The 20,727-nt window shown below is 43.7% G+C and overlaps 1 protein-coding gene across 1 annotated transcript in view; it reads left to right on the top strand.

Annotated features, from left to right (window-relative positions):
- Positions 1 to 20,727, top strand: part of LOC311226058 (homeobox protein cut-like 1) — a 153,963-nt gene that overhangs the window by 28,916 nt on the left and 104,320 nt on the right. Inside the window, exon 2 of the mRNA XM_084311437.1 lies at positions 14,532 to 14,642. Within this exon, the coding sequence (XP_084167563.1) occupies positions 14,532 to 14,642 (111 nt within the window). The remainder of the gene's footprint in view (positions 1 to 14,531; positions 14,643 to 20,727) is intronic.

Here is a 20,727-nt window from a genome sequence, read left to right as displayed (position 1 = left end):
CCCCCCCCCCCAAATGTATCCTGAAGGGCTCGCGAGATCCTTGCCCTCACTAAACAAAATCATGATTTTGACTGTCTTCCATGTTTGAAGAGATAAGATAAGCTATTCCTTTATTGATCCCCTTGGGGGAAATTCAGGCATCATAGTGGGAGGGGGAGGGGTGGTACAGGTATGGGCAGGGTAATTGTAAAACATATAAATACAGCCAATGAGATTACAGTACAGTAGGAAAGTACATTTTAATCAAATAGATAAGGAAACCAAAACTAATTTCTTCAGTGTATAAGAAGAGAAAAACCCTCCAAATCACCACAGTCCTGCAAAGGGGCTGACATTAGAAATCTGCCCCCCCCCCTGCACCACGCCATACCGTACGCGTTCTGCAACCCATAACGCTACATGTAACATTAATCAGTTACTTCCTGAGTCCAGACCCCTGTCCCGAGACGTAAACACGCAGACATAAATCCATCTCTTTCAGACCATAAGGCCAACGCTGGTCAATAAAACGTTGGCGAAAGGGAATACATGCCCCTGCCAAGGCTCTTCTCTCCCCACGGCGTTCAGCGAGAAGAACGTCAGCCCACGGCCTCTGGGAGGAATAATATCAGCCCTGTGCAAGAAAGCACACGGATAATTTGCCAAACATAATAATGATTAGGGGTGGGAATTATGAGAGGCCCCGCGATACAATATTATCATGATACTAAGAGTCACAGTACAGTACTTTAATATTAGGATATTGCCATTTATTATTGTTTTTCAACTGCAAATGATGTCCCCAGTGGAAAACGTTGTTAAAATCTGCAATAAAAAAAAAGGAAATATATATATATATATATATATATCAACACTGTTTATAATGTTTTCAACCTCATTCAAATAATTTGTATTGCAGTAAAATGGGATTGTCGAGCTATAAAATTAAAAGTATTAAATCATCTATATAATATTGGCAAATTTGGCAGGCAAATATATCACAATATATTACTATATCGTATTGATGCAGAAGCAATGAAATTAATTGATATCCAATGCAAGCGACTCCTCCAAGTCCACGTCGATGCTGAGGGAATGTAACGTTAGCTAGTGTCAGAAAATGCAAAAACACTTCTGTGATAATAATAATAATAATACATTCGATTTATAGTGCACTCTACATTTGGAAACCAAATCTCAGAGTGCTTCAGTTAACATGACATGCATCTCGCTTTATTTAGCCTCAACCAAAGCTGCCGTTCTGTTCACGCTAATGTTTGATACTCATGGTCGCTACAAATGGTTGATTGCGGTTGTTGGCCGTAGGGACTGGGAATTGCAAATGAGCTTAACAGTGATTGATCTGATGACCTGTCGTACAGAACTTGTAAGTCGCTTTGGATAAAAGCGTCAGCTAAATGATTAAATGTAAATGTAAATGTGATCAGACGTCATATTAGCTTAACGGTGATTGGTCAGATCAGATGTCATATCTACATCGATGTTGGCTGCAATTTGTGAATGGCTTGTTTCAATATGGAGGGTTCTTGTCACAACTTAACTGCAGAAACTACACTACGTACATATTTCGGGGGCGACAGTGGCTCAGGAGGTAGAGCGGTCGTCTGGTAATCGGAAGGTTCCCGGTTAAATTCAGGCTCCTTGTGTCCACGAGTGGAGCGAGACACTTGACCCCGGGCCCTAACTGCTCCCGATGAGCAGGTTGGCACCTTGCATGTCTGCCGTCAGTGTGTGAGTGATTTAATTTAATTTAAACTCGAAAGGCAACTGAGGTTTCCTTCATTTACAGTCACGTCGAGTGTACATACAGAGTTAAGCAAAAAAAAAAGGCATATAAGATCACACAGCATATAAAATCATAACAATAAAACATGACGAGACAAAAGTAAGAATAACAAATCAATCACAACACGTACAACTTGACTGACAAAGGTTGGAGATCAAGGTTTTAATTTCTGTAACAGAGGGGAGAATCTCAAGCTCAAGAATCATGAATTCTAAGTGTGAATGACATCAAAATGGGTTAAATGCATATTGCAACTTTATTTAAGACAAACTTCAAGGCTTCAGACTATTTTTATCCACTGCTTTTTCATTGCCTTTATATCTTATTGTTCCAGCTCTAATCTGCTACCATGGCAACTCTGCACTGGCTCGCCGACAACCTGGACGTGTTAATGAGTCTATTGTGCATAATGGAAACATCTTTTGTGTAACTACTTAGAAACAACTTGACTTCAAGTAAAATCTTTTTTAAAGTATGAATTCGAACTTTGAATGAAAATATAACTTGTGCTTTAAATTAGAATCTAATGAGCTCAATCATAAGTAGGGTTGGGCACCGAGAACCGGTTCTAATAGGAACCGGTTCCCAACTTCCGGTTCTGGAACCGGAAGTATCATATTTGCATTTCGATTCTTAATTTCGATTCTTAAATATTAATTTTTTTTTTTTTTTTTTTTTTTTTCTTTTTTTACTTTGTTAATTAATACCCTAGTTACAGTACAGCAACCAAATTAAACTGTATCAAGTCAACTGACAATGTGAATAGTATGAAAAAATTTTAAGATTTAAAAAAATATATATATAAATAAGCTGTGACCTGTTTTGACCTGCACCTCAAAGAATCGGAATCGAGAATCGTTTAGAACAGGAATCGAAATGGAGAATCGGAACCGGAATCGTTCAAATCCAAACGATGCCCAACCCTAATCATAAGACTTGAATTTCTTGTCGATGCATTTGGGTGCATTGCAGTTTAGTTGTGTCAGTCTGTTTCCCCCACTGTAGTGACTTTACCCAATGTCACAGTTTATCCAACTATGTGGGGGAGTGTTTCGATTCACACATGAATGGTCCTCCTCATTGAATAGTTTTTACCATTTATTGGCACAGCTTCCATAAGAAAACTGCAACACGGACCTAGCTCAAACCCCACCCTCTTTTCTTGATCCTCCAATCACAACCGTTGCTTTGAGGAAAGAATAAAAAAAAATGCAAGGAATTAGGGATGGGTGTGAGTACTTGAGTATCAACTGAACTCGAGTGGTTTTTGATTGTGCTTGTTTGTGCCAGTTTGTGCCACTGAAACGGAAATGTCGCTCTGACGTCCCGCGAGACGCGAGTTGTTGCAGGAAGACGCCACGGGTCCGCTGTGGAGCGTGAGAGCGCACCACGAAAACGTTGTTGCGTTGAAAGCTAGCTTAGCGCTATCTAAAGGTATAGCCATCAGGCCTGTACGCTGCGACGAGATCGTCGCAAATTGCCCCCTAATTTGGCCGGTGCGAATGAAAAATTATATCTACTCGCAAGCTTGCGAATAGTGATTTCACCCCTTCATTCGCATTTCACTACACTAACATTAGCCTACAACCAGGGCTGTACAGGCGACATAATGTTGCGGTTGTAATTTCATTAGACAGACCAGCGCGGACATTTAATAACATGCAATTTAATTGACACGAGCAATGGGCTAACGTTAGCTGGTGGTCCCGAGTGAAGCAGGGACGGTGGAAAAGTGAGGAAAGGGGGTGGGTTATATTGACAAGTGACAACGCTTGACAACAGAAGTTTAAACATAACTTCATATTTATTAGTTATTCGTTTCTGTATATCATCGACCACTGTGACTTTCCATCTCCGTGTTAGACTCTTCCTGTTTACATTCGAGTGTGACGTCATCACCTACGGCAGCTTAGACGATCAAAACGCGAACCTAGAACAAAACCCGGGGGGGGGGGGGGGGGGCTGGCTCTCTTGTGCGTTCTCGCCCCCTCTCTCTCTCTCGCTCTCTCTCTACATTCAATGATTTAAAGTAGCCAAACGTTACAGACAGTATAAATACTAACTGGATAGTTGATGATAAACATTTAATTTCATTATCTGAAATATTCTAAAATCATTAAGTCTGCTATAAGCCATTATCCCTTTGTGTGTAATTATTATTTTCTCACAGTAGTATATATATATATATATATATATATATATATATATATATATATATATATGTGTGTGTGTGTTTGGCTAAAGTGGATAGAAAACACAGTACTGTGCAAAAAAAGGGCACCCAAGAGTTTTTATATAAATAGTCTTAGATGTAAATAATTTTTTTTATTAGTGTGTCAGTAGACTACTCTTAGTACATTTTCATTAAATTATTTTTTAAAGCATCTTCATGGTTTAATAATGCAAACATATGTTGCAGGGACTTATTATAATCATCATATTGGCGTGACTGTATGCATCAAAGGGTTAAATCAAGCATTTTTAAGTGCTTTAGGAAATGTCAAAATATTGCGATATATATTGTGTATCGTGATATGGCCAAAAAATATCGCAATATCATTTAGAGGCCATATCGCCCAGCCCTACTATAATGGTAAAATAGTTATTTAAAAATTTGCCCCTAAAAAAAATTATTTGCCCCTAAATTTCTCATTTAGGGGCAAGTGTGCCCCTAGTGAAAAAGCTTAGCGTACAGCCCTGGCCATATGAAATCCGCGTTCACGGAATCGCGGACGGAATAGCGGAATTGAGCAATAAAAATGGAATCAACAAAAAAAAATATATATATATATAATTTATTTTATTTTTTATTTTTTATTTTTTTTATGTTGTGGGACTTGTACAGCACTTTGTTCAACTTTGTCAGTGCTGTAAAGTTTAAACCTTTTTAAATCTTAGACAAACAAAACACTTTGCTTTCATGAAATATTGTAAGCCGTCATTTGAGGCTTTATAAAAGCAGCACAATGAACACATCTGTCAGTGCCGAGTCCGACCTCATCTTAAATAACAAACAGCATTGCTTGTTGTAGTTAACAAAGAGAGGCAGAGTTCATTCCCACTTATTAGACACTATTTCTGGTGGTAAAATGAGCGTACAAAGCAAAATACAGAATTCTGAAATATTAAAACGAAAAAAACCGAATTTGGAAAAAAATTAAACGGATTTCATATGGCTCTATCTAAAGGATGAAAACAGCGCTTTGTGTTTTGTGCATTTCCAAATTGTGCCAACAACAACATGTCGCCCACTTTGCGTAGCGCTCATAGACTATTATTGATACGGACGTGTCGTTCCATGAGCGGAGAGACCTGCTGCAGACCAGGCCACGTGAGCGGATCGGCGCGGCCGAGAAATGTGCTCTTCGCTCTTTAAAGCTTGGTCCGCTCCGCTAATCGCTCATGTTGACTCGCTCCCCGCTCACCTTGAATCGAGCGCTCCCCGCGCCAGATCGCTCGGCAGATTTTTTTTTTTTGGAGCATGGTGTAAATTAGCTCAAACTACAACAGTCTACACCCCCTGGGCCCCTTAACAATTGTTTGTATTGAGCCGCATTGTAACTGTACCAATTCTGCAATGTTAAATAACGTTGTTTATCCATTCACTAGCTCTATTAAGCGATGATAGCTAGCCGAGCCACAATGCTATGGTCGCTGCCATTAACGTTAGCATGTAAGCTAACGACAACAACAATGGCGTCGATACTTTTTCTAACAGGAGTGAGTGACAAAGCCTGAACAGGATATCACAGGTTCACCCTTCTCATTGGTTGAAAATGGCCTTCATGTTTGTACATCGCCATCTGTTGCTTTGGCATTGTACTACATGTATATTAACATCAGTGTTAAACCACTGTGAGCGGCCTGGAGTGGATTGGAGCGGAGGAGAACTCTCGCTCCGGACGTCACGCCGACACATTTTAAAACCCACTCCTCGCTCACGTCAAAACCGCCCGCTCCGCTCCCCGCGCCGCTCACGCTCCGATCCGCTCACATGCACTGCTGCAGACAGAGTCGAGGTAATATGTGATTATTTACAAATGGTAGCTGACTGTTTTGACTGACGATACGCATTAAGCATCGGGTATAATGCAGTGCATTGTTATGTCCGCGGAGCGAGACGTAATAAAATCGTGTGTGTGTGTGTGACTCTGCGCAATATCTTCTGCTGCCATGCGCACAAAAATGTATTTCCCTAATCAAGTATTTTGTACGAGTACTCGCTCTGGGAAAACATGACCCATGCCCTGCCCATCCCTACCAGGAAGCAGACTGAATGAGATCTGTTTCCCCCCTATCGTCTCGACAGAGCGCAATAACCAACACACACAGGGTATTTGATTGCATTATTTAATTTAATTTCAAACCTTTATTTAAACTCGAAAGGCAACTGAGGTTTCCCTCATTTACAGTCACGTCGAGCGTACATACAGAATTAAGCAAAACAAAACGCATATGAAATCAAATCACACGGCATATAAAATCACAACAATAAGACGAGTAAGGATAACAAATTAATTAAAACACGTACAACTTGATTGACAAAGGTTGGAGATCAATGTTTTAAACTCTGCAACAGAGGGGAGAATCTAAAGCTTTAAGGACGGTTGGAGTTCACTCTATGAGTTAGAGCAGCGGTTCCCAAACTTTTTTGGCCGTGCACCCCCTGTCACCTCCCGACCTAGCTGACGCACCCCCCAATGGGTTTCTGTTAGAAAAAATTGTTGCTGGTCTCTGTGCACAGATTTAATTTTTAATTTTATCTCTTCCCACGGCGACTATGGATAGGGAATTTCTTTATTTAATTAAAATGTTCACGACAACATGGATGCATGTACTCTGCCAGCATGTTTAATATCCATAATACTAAAGGTTTGACTAAGATTTTTATGAAATTTGATTGTAATTTTTTTTTATTTTTATTTTTTTAACCACCATTAGCCTTTTCATGTCACGCACCACCTAGAGGGCGCTCGCGCACCACAGTTTGGGAACCACTGAGTTAGAGGGGCATCATAGCAAAATGTAGATTTACCCTGTTCAGAGCAAACTCAAGGGGACCTTAAGGACCAGCCATTATAGGATGCTTAGTGAAAGTTAAATCGGCTACACAAATCCCACGAGTCTGTTATGATGATTATTATGATTATTATTATTAAAGGGGAAACCCCATTGTGCTATCCCTATGACCTTGGACAGTTAAGTCAATATCGATGCATAGTATTCCATTGCAAGCATCCTGATGGTGAACCACGGGCGGTTGTACAAGCAGGTAATTAATAAACGACTACCGTGGCCAATGAGCTGTGGCACAGCAGCGCCATGTTGTACGACAGGAGACGTCAGCGCTGTGAATAAACGGACGTCTTAATCGCTACGCTGGAAATCGAGAGCACCGAGACCTTAATTTGTGACGTCTCTCAAGTGACACTTTTTTGGAGTCTGTTGTTCATTGACGGTGAATTAGTGACCAAATCTGTGGACTCATAGAATTCTAGTTTTGAGCGATTACGTCCAAATTTGTTTTTATTTAAATGTAGGGCTTACAGCTCTGAATCAGATAATGTACCCACGTCCCAGTGAAACCACCATGGTTACTGTCACAGTGTCTCAGTGAAACCACCATGGTTACTGTCATAGTGTCCCAGTGAAACCACCATGGTTACTGTCATAGTGTCCCAGTGAAACCACCATGGTTACTGTCATAGTGTCCCAGTGAAACCACCATGGTTACTGTCATAGTGTCCCAGTGAAACCACCATGGTTACTGTCATAGTGTCTCAGTGAAATCACCATGGTTACTGTCATAGTGTCCCAGTGAAACCACCATGGTTACTGTCATAGTGTCCCAGTGAAACCACCATGGTTACTGTCATAGTGTCCCAGTGAAACCACCATGGTTACTGTCATAGTGTCCCACTGTCCCAGTGAAATCACCATGGTTACTGTCATAGTGTCCCAGTGAAACCACCATGGTTACTGTCATAGTGTCCCAGTGAAATCACCATGGTTACTGTCATAGTGTCCCAGTGAAACCACCATGGTTACTGTCATAGTGTCCCAGTGAAACCACCATGGTTACTGTCATAGTGTCTCAGTGAAATCACCATGGTTACTGTCATAGTGTCCCAGTGAAACCACCATGGTTACTGTCATAGTGTCCCAGTGAAATCACCATGGTTACTGTCATAGTGTCCCAGTGAAACCACCATGGTTACTGTCATAGTGTCCCAGTGAAACCACCATGGTTACTGTCATAGTGTCTCAGTGAAATCACCATGGTTACTGTCATAGTGTCTCAGTGACATCACCATGGTTACTGTCATAGTGTCCCAGTGAAACCACCATGGTTACTGTCAGTGTCCTACATCACCATGGTTACTGTCATAGTGTCCTACATCACGGTTACTGTCAGTGTCCTACATCACCATGGTTACTGTCATAGTGTCCTACATCACCATGGTTACTGTCATAGTGTCCTACATCACCATGGTTACTGTCATAGTGTCCTAGGAGTTGTTCCACTATTCACTGTCTTATGGAGCAGCTTCAGGATTTGTCTCTCGATGACATCGTCACTAGAGGGTTGTCTCCGGTGTTCCGATACAAATCACAGCTGACCGGTACAGTACAGTACAGTACAGAGAGAAGAAAGATCTGTCGCAATTTCGTAAACCGCATGCCTTCATCAGGGTTACGTCAACACTGTACAGTGTTATAGAAATAACAGACACTGTGAATTCTACATGACGGTGGGTTTTATTTCTCTCTTCTCTATTATGTTTGCTCTATTTATTACATTCCAACATTCCGAATCAGTATGATACTATGATACATATTTGCCAAGTTGATGTTTGTTGGTGCACTGTGTGTCCCCAACTGAATGTTTATTTTTATTTATTATTAACTCCTAATAACTCCTAATGATTTGGCCACTCGTCTTGGGAACACGTCTATATCCTACCCATGAACTGGTGTTTTCATTTATTTCCCCTATCACAAAATGCATCGGCTACAGATGAGGAAGAAAGTGCTTTCAAACAGTTGATTGTTAAATTGATTAATAGTTCACATGATCAGGTTCTTCCTCTCTGCACATGTTGGAGTTCACACAGTGCTTCAGCAGCTGCTGCGTGGTCACGGGCAGACAGACAGTATTTTGTATTGTATTGTATTGTATTTAACACTGTATTTTGTATTTTGTTTTGTTTTGTTTTTTTGTTTTCCGTTTCTTTGCTTGCATGTAATTTTAGCCATCTTAATTGTTAGTTTCATTGTGTATTGTATGTTGAGTACTGGCTTTTAATCATTCTGTTTTGCAATAATTGTTTTTGTATGTTTTTTTGTGTGGACCCCAGGAAGACTAGCTGGTTGCCATGGCACCAGCTAATGGGGATCCGTAATAAAATCAAATCAGACAGAGACAGGCAGGCAGAGAGACAGACAGGCAGAGAGACAGACAGGGAGGCAGAGAGACAGACAGACAGACAGGCAGAGAGACAGGCAGAGAGACAGGCAGGCAGACAGACAGGCAGAGAGACAGACAGACAGGCAGGCAGCCAGGCAGGCAGAGAGCCAGAGAGACACAGCCAGACAGACTGGTAGAAAGAGAGACAGGTAGGCAGACAGAGAGACAGGTAGGCAGGCAGAGAGACAGGCAGACAGACAGACGGGCAGAGAGACATACAGGCAGGCAGAGAGACAGGCAGGCAGGCAGACAGGCAGAGAGACAGACAGACAGACAGGCAGAGAGACAGGCAGACAGACAGACAGAGAGACAGGCAGGCAGAGAGACAGGCAGACAGACAGGCAGAGAGACAGACAGACAGACAGGCAGAGAGACAGGCAGGCAGAGAGACAGGCAGACAGACAGGCAGAGAGACAGGCAGGCAGACAGACAGGCAGAGAGACAGGCAGGCAGGCAGAGAGACAGACAGACAGACAGGCAGAGACAGACAGACAGACAGACAGGCAGGCAGAGATACAGGCAGACAGACAGACAGGCAGACAGACAGGCAGAGAGAGGCAGACAGACAGACAGGCAGAGAGACAGGCAGACAGACAGACAGGCAGACAGACAGACAGGCAGATAGACAGGCAGACAGACAGACAGACAGACAGACAGACAGGCAGGCAGATAGACAGGCAGAGACAGACAGGCAGACAGACAGACAGGCAGGCAGAGTGACAGACAGCCTCGGCTCTGTGGGCAAGATGGTACATAGCTACTACAGTAAGCATAGAGTGAGTGTTTCTTTCTTCTTCTTCTTTTTTTTAAGTGTACTGCGCCGCTGAGTAGAACCCATAGCAGAGGACAGTTCATGCCCATTAATTTGGTACGGTCTGTGGATAAGAACACGCGGATCACGGTTGGTCGGGGAATTCAAGTCTAATGTTGATGGAAAAATCTGGTCTAATTAGTACTTGATCACACCACTCCTTCTGAGAGGGAGAGAGAGAGAGAGAGGGTGGGTGTGAGAGAGAGAGAGAGAGAGAGAGAGAGAGGTGTGTGAGAGAGAGACGTTGAGTGAGTGATAGAGAGCGGGAGAGAGGGAGTGTGCACGTGTGTGAGAGAGAGAGAGAGGGAGAGAGAGAGAGGTTGAGTGAGTGATAGAGGGGGGGAGAGGGAGTGTGCGTGTGCACCAGTGCGTGCGTGTGTGTGTGTGTTTTGGGACCTTGTCAGCAGACTGGCCCACAGGGGCCCCTGTGGTAATGTGTGTATTAAATGATTAGTGCGTTAGTTAGCATAACGGCCCTTTAGCTGCATTTAATCACTCTCAGGGGTGGGCTGCCTCACAGGAGGGAGGGAGAGAGAGAGAGAGAGAGGGGGAGAGAGAGAGAGAGGGGAGAGGGGAGGGAGAGAGAAGGGGAGAGGGAGAGAGGGAGGGGGAGAGAGAGAGGGGGAGAGAGGGAGATAGAGGGAGAGGGGAGGGAGATAGAGGGAGAGGGGAGGGAGAGAGGGGGAGGGGAGAGAGAGGAGAGAGAGGGAGAGGGAGGGGGAGAGAGGGAGATGGGTGGGCTGCCTCACAGGAGAGAGAGAGAGAGAGAGGGGGAGAGAGAGAGAGGGAGGGGGAGAGAGGGAGATGGGTGGGCTGCCTCACAGGAGAGATAGAGCGATGGAGAGGGAGAGAGAGAGAGGTGGGCTGCCTCACAGGAGAGAGAGAGAGAGAGAGGTGGGCTGCCTCACAGGAGAGAGAGAGAGAGAGAGAGAGGTGGGCTGCCTCACAGGAGAGAGAGAGAGGTGGGCTGCCTCACAGGAGAGAGAGAGAGAGAGAGAGAGAGAGAGAGAGAGAGAGAGAGGTGGGCTGCCTCACAGGAGAGAGAGAGAGAGAGAGAGAGAGGTGGGCTGCCTCACAGGAGAGAGAGGGAGAGAGGTGGGCTGCCTCACAGGAGAGAGAGAGAGAGAGAGGTGGGCTGCCTCACAGGAGAAAGAGAGATGGAGAGAGAAATAGGGGTGGGAGGGAGGGAGGAGGAGGAGTGAGAGAGAGGGAGTTGGTGGGGGGGGGGATGAAGAGAGGATGGAACTGTTGATGAAGCAAAGGGGTGGGTGATCTGAAGAGAGAATAGAAGGATGAGCGGGAAGGAAAGAGAAAGAGAGAGGGAGGGGGAGGAGGAGGAGGGGGGTGGCAGAGTGAAAAGAATTCAAGAGAAACATAATCCAACACTCGGCATAGAGAGATAGGATCTTTACAAGGCCTGGATGTCTTGTTAATGTCAGCACTTGGCTCATCATCTGGAACAAGTCCCATAAAGGGCTATTAATAACAATATAAAAAGGATCGGGATGAGAAAGGACTCTATCTTGGCCCTGACAACACCGCCGTTGTTCTTAGTGTTGTTGTTGGTGTTGTTGGTACATTGTTGTTGTTATGGGGGGGGGGGCTTTCATAGTTTTGAACTGTGTGTGTGTGTGTGGGGGGGGGAGTAGGGCTGCACGATTATGACAAAAATAATTATTGCGATTATTTTGCTCGGTATTGTGATCACGATTATTAATAATCGCCATTAACGCAATTAGAAACCTGACGGCATTAAACACACACAAATGCGTGAATTACTGTCCCGTCTCTCGGGTCTTTGGAAAGACCAGACGAGGTCAGAGGAGTTTGATCATATTTATTGAGGATGGTGGTCGGATAATGTTGATATTTTAAAGATTTAAAAACATAATACATGATCATGCGACTTATTTTGTGTGGTGTGTTACAACAATAAATAACTAAATGTTCTAGATAAATAATGTTGAAATTGAGAATTTTGGACGTATGTTTTATTTCAGTTGAAAAATAAAAAAGTGTTATTACAGAGGGAGAAAAAAGGTACCGCTGGGTAACGATACCAAATTCCAGGAACTGGTGCTCGGTTACTCGGTTAAATGTGAACGGTACCCAACCCTACTACTAGGAGGACTGCTGTGCCCTTGTTTATCGTAGCAGAATAGCTAGTTCCTACGCTGAAAATATTTTAGACTCCAACTGTGGTTCTGTTTAAAAATGTAAGGCAGAATGAATAAATGTAATTGTCGTCTCCTCCTCTAGTAGATTGGTTCTCTGTGATTCTATTACCGGAGGTGCCAACACCTCGTCTTGGGAACCGTTTTCATTTTAAGCTCTAGCTTTAGTTTCTTCTCTAACTTTAGTTTGAGGCGACCAGAAGTAAACAAGGGGGCGGTGCTCACGGCGCACAGGAGCCCCTGTGATTGGTCAGACAATGTAGCTGAGGAATGAGGAAATGCAGAGGAGCAGGCTGTCGAGATGTTCGATCAATCGTGGAGGCCAGAATCGCAATGACTGTTTAATATACGATTAATTGTGTGTGCGTGTTCTTGTGTGCGTGTTCCTGTGTGTGTGTGTGTTCTTGTGTGTGTGTTCTTGTGTGTGTTCCTGTGTGTGTGTTCCTGTGTGTGTGTGTGTTCATGTGTGTGTGTGTGTGTTCCTGTGTGTGTGTGTGTGTGTGTGTGTCTTCATGGATACAGATGTTGGCACACAGAGGTGTTGTCGAGGCTCTTTGGGCCAAACGCTCCTCGTCTCTCTGGCTGGTAGGCGACCGCACCGCGCTGCAGACGGGCGCTTTTCTTGGCGCGGCGCGTTGTGGCTCTCCTGTCTGTCTGCCTGCCTGCCTGCCTGCCTTCCTGTCTGTCTGCCTGCCTGTCTGTCTGCCTGCCTGCCTGTCTGCCTGCCTGCCTGTCTGTCTGTCTGTCTGCCTGTCTGTCTGTCTGTCTGTCTGTCTGTCTGCCTGCCTGCCTGTCTGTCTGTCTGTCTGTCTGTCTGTCTGTCTGTCTGTCTGTCTGCCTGCCTGTCTGCCAAGTTCAGCTGAGGAGAGAGCGAGACGGGGGTCTGCTTGTCTCACCACTTCGGTCGGGGGGGGGGGGGGTAACAACGTTGGAGTCTATTCTCCACCTATGAGTCCTGAGTGCAGTGTTTCCTCTAGGATTTATTTCAGGGGGGGTGGTAGGGTGGTCAAGGGGTGCGCGTGGCACAGATACTTGGTGTCAACAGTAACATAAATGAGCATGTTTTTAAATCTAGAAGGTATTGGATTTATATATATATATATTTTTTTACTGCTAGTTAATGTATTGGCAGGGGTTTTATTTAACATTTGACTATAAAGATTTAAATAAAATCATGCATCGATAGCTAGACTTCCAAATACAGCTCTGATTGAAATGAAAACAGACATGACTCATACCTTTCATCCACTCCACGTGCCGTTGCGTGACGCAGCTCTATGGTTGTCAGATGATGCGTGTCTGTCCAACTTGGCCTTTCAGTAGGACTGGCAGGGCAATTCAATGAACGCACGTGTCTGGCCCTAGTAGCTGCCGGCTTCTTATGTTGCCGACATATCCTACAGAACATTCCTAAAAATAGAAATAATTGATTTGCTTAGTTGTTACCACAGCTCCGATGCATAATGGCGTTAGCTAAACAAAACTTGTTGTTGTAAATTGGCTTTCAGTGTGTCAGAGCGGGCGCACTCAAGTTGTTCGGAAATTCTGAGGGCTCAGAGTGCACACTGGACCCTCTGACCGAAGAGTCAGTTTTATCGTTTTATCTTTTCCTGTTTTCGGATATGAATTTTCTTGTTTTTGGATTTCTCAGATTTTATATTTTTTCCTTTGGATTTAACAAAAAAAACTATACAAAATTAGGTTTTTAACTAACTTTAATAACAGTACATCTGCAAACAGTGCCAGTGCAGTTCAATGTTCAGTGCCAGTTCAGTTATGACTTATGAGGTTTATTTTTTTCAATTCAATTCAGTTCAGTTCAATGCAGTTCAAGGCAATGGTAGGGGAAACACTGGAGTGATCCTGAAGCTGGTTGTGTCTGTGTTGTGTCTGTGTTGCAGAAATAGACCTCTGAGTCCTGGGTGATACTGAAGCTGATTGTGTCTGTGTTGCAGAAACAGACCTATGATTCGATTCGATTACGATTATTCAGGCAACGATTCAATGCATCATGAAATCTCTTCATTTGACCAACGATTCGATTCGATTAATTTTCTATCAGTTAATTCCCCCCAAATTTTTTTTTAATACACAAATGTGGCTGGGGGAACTGATACACTTAGCATGAATGGGACTATAGGTCAATAAAAACAATACACACAAAAAAATACATACAATTCTTTTTAGATTATAATCGATTCTAACATATTCAAATCGATGCATCGATTCTAACACATTAGTCCTCCTGAGTGATGCTGACGCTGGTTGTGTGTGTGGTCGTGTCTGTTGCAGAAAGAGCTGGATGCCACCGCCACGCAGCTCGCCAACAGACAGGATGAGAGCGAACAGACCAGGAAGAAACTCATCGACCTGAGCCGGGAGTTCAAGAAGAACACGCCAGAGGTGAGGAGATCAGAACACACACCCACACACACACACACACACGCACACACACGCACGCACGCGCACACACGCACGCACGCACACGCACGCACACGCACGCACGCGCACACGCACACACGCACGCACGCACGCACACACGCACGCACTCGCACACGCACACGCACACACACACTTTCTCTCTCTCTCTCTCCTTTTTCTCACACTCTCCCTCTTTCTCTCACACACTATCTCTCCTCCCTCTCTCTGTCATCTCTCTTTTCTCTCTCTGTCCTCTCCCTCCCCCCCCCCTCTCCCTTTCTCTCTCTCTCTCTCTCTCTCTCTCTCTCTCTCTCTCTCTCTCTCTCTCTCTCTCTCTCTCTCTCTCTCTCTCTCTCTCACAGACACACAGACAGATGCCACATCAGGGCTGCAGCTTTTAGGCGATGAGTCAGTTAATTGTTTGTTGGGCTCTTAAATTGACAGACATCTATAGTCTTTTTCTGTTTCTGCCGAATGAGTCAGCAGTCAGTCGTTACTGGAAACATATAATCACATCAGACACCACCACCACACTGCCCCACAACGACATCATTCACAGATATGTTTCTGGCTCTAGATAAGCGCACTGTGTAAAGCTTCCGTGCGTGACTGCATCCCTCCGCAGAAGAACAATAATGTGTTTTATGTGTCATTTTACAGATTTCTATATTAGATCATCAACTATATCTTAACGGTACAGACGTCTGGAAGACTCTCTCTCTCCCACGCCGGGCCGCTGTCCTCGTTACAAGCCGCTCTAGTTTGCCTCTAGTCTTCCTATACTCTGGTGTTTCTCAGCAGTCTTAACTCATTGGACGCCACGGATTAGCCTCATCCTGTAGTAGCCACCGCCGCCACTGTAAACGGTGGCAGTCGCTCACCTTGTTTGCAGGGCTATAACTATTTAAATATTATAGCTATATATGCAATACTATGGCCCATTTGACATCGAGTATCTATCGTTCAAGATGTGAAAAAGGAATATTTTTTGCATCCATACATTCTCGTTTTATACCGTGGTGAATATAAGTCTGGTTTTAGAGTGGTCTAGGGTAATTCCTGGGAGGCTAGTAATAGCCCACGACGCATAGTATACTTAATAATCCATTGGCATTTCGTCCCTATACACCAGGGGTGGGCAACTTTGTATATGGTGAGAGCCACTACATTTCCACACTCAATCTGGGGGGCCGCATTGTTTATCGGCAGTCCCGCCAGTAGTACCCCATCACTCAAATAGCCCATAATAGTCACAGATGTGATAAATAAGGCATATAAATATAAACTATTATAATTTGTTGTAACTTTGTTTTTATTCCATTTCAAACGCATTTAGTAATGCTTAATTTCAACTTTATGAATTTATAAATACAGCTGAATTTGAAAGTATTGCTGTGTAACCGAAATATATACAAAAATGACCAATTATAATTAAGGCTTCTATTAAAATAAATGTATGAACTTAAAGCCCACTGCTCAACAAACACAAAGCAGCATTCCTGCTGCATTTCACTACAACAGTAAATCAAAAGTGCAATAATAAATGATTTTGTTAAATGTATAAACCTGTATCCTGCTACTAAACAAAACATTCCTGAGTGCTTCATATCCATAACATGCATTTCAGTGTTATCTGAACACTACAAAAGTAAACAAGTAGCCAAGTGCAATACTCATCAGAATAATGAATTCCTTTTTGGTCAATTCTACATGCCTCCCATTGACCCTTTATCAAACTGGCATGACATTCACCCTCCCCCACAGTGGGTCAATAATGGTTCTGTCTTTAATGAGACACTTGTGGTCTCTCCTGTTGGCACACAATAGAAGGAATGTCAACTTCAATGTTTGTGCATGCGATCTGCATCAGATGAAATAACGTTTCATTTTTGCGTGCACGTGCGTGCACATCCGTGCGCATACTTCTGCTCAGGAAATTATGTTAGCGAACTTACCTGATGTATAATGCAGTGCAGCATTGGACACTCAATGCCACTCTGCCTTAGAAGCCCGGCGAATCCTGTGTTTTTTCCCCTTTCATTGCGGGTGCTCCATCGGTAACAACAGCGGACAGTTTATCAAACCCCCCATATTGCTGCACGGCACTTTCAACAGCGTTGAATATGTCCACACTAGGGCTGACCCCTATTAGTCGAATAGTCGACTAAGCGATCGAAAGGAGCCATAGTCGACTGCCAACCTCTTAGTCAAATGCAAAAAAAAAAAGGTAAAAATATATATATATATATATATTATTATTATTTTTAATATTGGCCTGGGGCCGCATGGAGCGTCGGTGAGGGCCGCATGCGGCGCGGGCCGCCAGTTGCCCCTCCCTGCTATACACGCTACAATAAAAAATTCAAATGCATATGATCGGTATATTATGTTCTATCATGCATGCATGAAAGGCGGGGAGGGGGGGGGGGGGGGGTCGTTTCTGATTAAATGATTGTCAATAATGGCATTCGTTAGTACAACAGCATACGCTGATCAGGGGGCGATGGCTATGAAAACAATGCACAGCCAAGCTGAAATTGACGTTAAATTGCCTGTGGCCGATGCGATTCCAGAAAGAATATTCCAATTATTTGATTGCCATCTGCTAGATCGTATGTCCATTTGGCCCACGCCATAACCCCCAACAGCATAATGAATCTGGCGTCCCGAAAGCGATTCAATGCGATCGGGTATACCCCTCGGTCCACGTTACTCAATAACTCCACCCGGAGGAATTTCAATGATACACAGAGTAGGGCTGGGCGATATAACGATAACGATAAATATCGCGATATATTTTAATAATCGATATCGAATATCGAAATAAAAAAAAAATCTTTCTTGCCTGCAACTTAAAGTAATGGCTTTGCTTGTCCAAATGACAATACTGACCAAATTCAGATTTCTTTTTCTCTTGTCCATTTATTTTGTTTGCTTTCTAATTTAAAATACATTTTGAAACCGTCTGTACACAGTAGGCTATGTGTGCTAGCAGAGCTATACTCCAGTCACGAGTCACAGTGCACATTTGGTTTGTCCACCAAAAAAAGCGCCAAAAGATCGAAAATAAACTAGCAGAGCCAGAACTGTTCAACTCCTCTGGAGCCACAGCCAGCAGAGAAGCCGGTTTACTTTAGCTTTTAAAACCAGCTGCAGCCTGAGAACTGGAGTGTGAGGGGATGTAACACTAAAGATGGCGGCAATGACAAAGAATTGCTGCAAAATAAACATACATCTGTTGTTAAAAAAAAAAAAAAAAAAAAAAAAAAAAATTTTATACTTATAACAATTCGATAATTATCGATATCGAGAAATAAAATAAAATTATCATATCGTTATCGCCCAGCCCTAACACAGAGTCATACACAGCGTCAGAAAGGAAGTGCAACATCGGCCGCATACCACCAGGCGGCGGTATTCAACCTTTACGATCTCAGACACATTGCGTAATGGTACCACAGCCTTCCCGGATGATTTATGAATGGAAATAGCGAATACAAGAAATAACCATCCAATAACGTATACGTGGTTGGCGGTTATTTGATTGGCGGACAAAACACGTATATATATGCGTGAACGGTGCTGAATGAGTTACCAGAGTATTTGTGTGTGTGTGTGTGTGTGTGTGTGTGTGTGTGCATGTGTGTGTGTTTGTGTGTCTGTGTTTGTGTGTGTTTTTGTGTGTACTTGTGTGTGTGTGTGTGTGTGTGTGTGTGTGTGCTTGTGTATGTGTGTTTTTGGACAATAAGGACAATAATGTGTTTTAGTTTATAATCTGTATATTAGATGAACTATATCTTAACGGTACAGACACCTGGAAGACTCTCTCTCTAGTAGTGTTGGTCACGATACTGGAATTTCGAACTTCGATACGATACCTTGAAAAGTATCGATATTCGATACCATTTTCGCTACCACAGGAGAAAAAGGTTCAATCTTAAAATATATTCTAAAAAAAAATATTATCATTATTATTTTTTAAATAAATGTTGCTTTTGTTGCTGGTTGATTCTCCTCAGCTTCTCTCTGGTACTATAAGAGAAGATAAATATAACACTTTTAAAACCCTTTGTTTATCTTCAGATCACACATTTAAAAATAACTGTTCATCTCACTTCAATCATTTTTATTGCAGAACATGGTATTTTCTCAAGCAGACAGATGTAAACACTGTAAAAAAAAATTATGAATAATTAAATATCGATATTTCGGGAAAATGAGTATTGAAAACCGTTTTAAATATTCAGAATCGATATGTATCGATCTTTTCGATATTTTTGACAACACTAGTGAAGCCCGACGCTGGGCCGCTGTCCTCGTTACAAGCCGCTCTAGTTTGCCTCCAGTCTTCCTCTACCTCTGTGTTTCATAACGGTCTTAACCCTCTTCACTGCCGCACTACCAAAACGGTTAACCCTTTCACCGTGACAACACACAGAAGGTTAACCCTTTCACTGCCACATGACAGCCGGTTAACCCTTTCACTGCCACATGACAGCTGGTTAACCCTTTCACTGCCACATGACAGCCGGTTAACCCTTTCACTGCCACACAACAGTAGTAACGGGTTAACCTTCTGTCGTGTGGCAGTGAAAGGGTTAACTGAGTATTCACGGAGAGAGGAGGAGGAACTAGTCGACGCGGGGACCACCGCAGCCCGAGCGCCCGGAATAGTTCCCCCCATTAGTCCCTCTCTCAAATCCTAAAGAGACAAACAAAAAAACCCTCAGGAGTTATATTATCTGACCCAGTTTCTTTTTTATGTATGTGTGTGGAGAAAGTGTGGTCTCGGTGTGCATTATGTGTGTGTGTGTGTGTGCGTGTGTGTGTGTGAGAGAGAGAGAGAGGGAGGGAGGGAGGGCAAGAGAGAGTGTGACAACACTGCTTAGCAGGAACCAGGAGGGATTCTGCCCTGCGCCTGTGTTCCCGTCACTCCTCCTGGGAATATTTGTTTCATCTCTGTTGCCACGGCAACGCACTCACCCCCCTCTTCTTTTTGTATTATTAACCCTGTGTGCGCGACGGCGAAAACAAAAGTATTGTCGTCGTGTTATTATTGGTAATGTCACCATGGTGAATTATTGATGGTCGTATGAATTATTTATGCGCTGCGTGCAGACCCCGGTAGAGAGAGAATTGTCAAACTCTCTACGAGGGGGAGGCCTATTATATCTGCCAGCGGATTTTTAGGATTCAAACTATTGACTTATATTATCTGCGAGCAGCGCTGCTCTGTGCGCGGAGGAAACTATACACTGGAGGACATTCCTGCCGGCGCACAGAAGACACTAATTTGACTCTGCGCTGCACTCATCTATAATCTGTTCCCTGCTCAACCACATACCTGGCAGGAGACACTGGGAGGCAAGGAGACTGCTGCACACAGAGAGAGAGAGACACACACACACACAGAGAGAGATACACACAGAGAGAGACACACACAGAGACACACAGAGAGAGAGAGACACACACACAGACACACAGAGAGAGAGAGAGAGACACACACACAGACACACAGAGAGAGAGAGAGAGAGAGACACACACAGAGACACACAGAGAGAGAGAGAGACACACACAGAGACACACAGAGAGAGAGAGAGAGAGACACACACAGAGACACACACAGAGAGAGAGACACACACAGAGAGAGAGACACACAACAGAGACACACACAGAGACACACAGAGAGAGAGACACCACAGAGAGAGACAGAGAGAGAGACACACACACAGAGAGAGACAGAAGAGAGACACACACACACACACAGAGAGACAGAGAGAGAGACACACACAGACACACACAGAGAGCACACACACAGACACACACAGAGAACAGAGAGAGAGACACACACAGACACACCAGAGAGAGAGACACACACACAGACACACACAGAGACACACAGAGAGAGACACACACAGACACACAGAGAGAGAGACACACACAGAGACACACAGAGAGAGACACACACACAGAGACACACACACAGACGCATAGACACACACACAGAGACACATAGACACACACAGACACACACAGAGACACACAGAGAGAGAGACACACACACAGA

The sequence above is a fragment of the Notolepis coatsorum genome, assembly GCF_963971535.1.
Source record: "Notolepis coatsorum genome assembly, chromosome: 1".
Classification (NCBI taxonomy): Eukaryota; Metazoa; Chordata; class Actinopteri; order Aulopiformes; family Paralepididae; genus Notolepis; species Notolepis coatsorum.
This window is presented reverse-complemented; position numbering and strand designations above follow the sequence as displayed.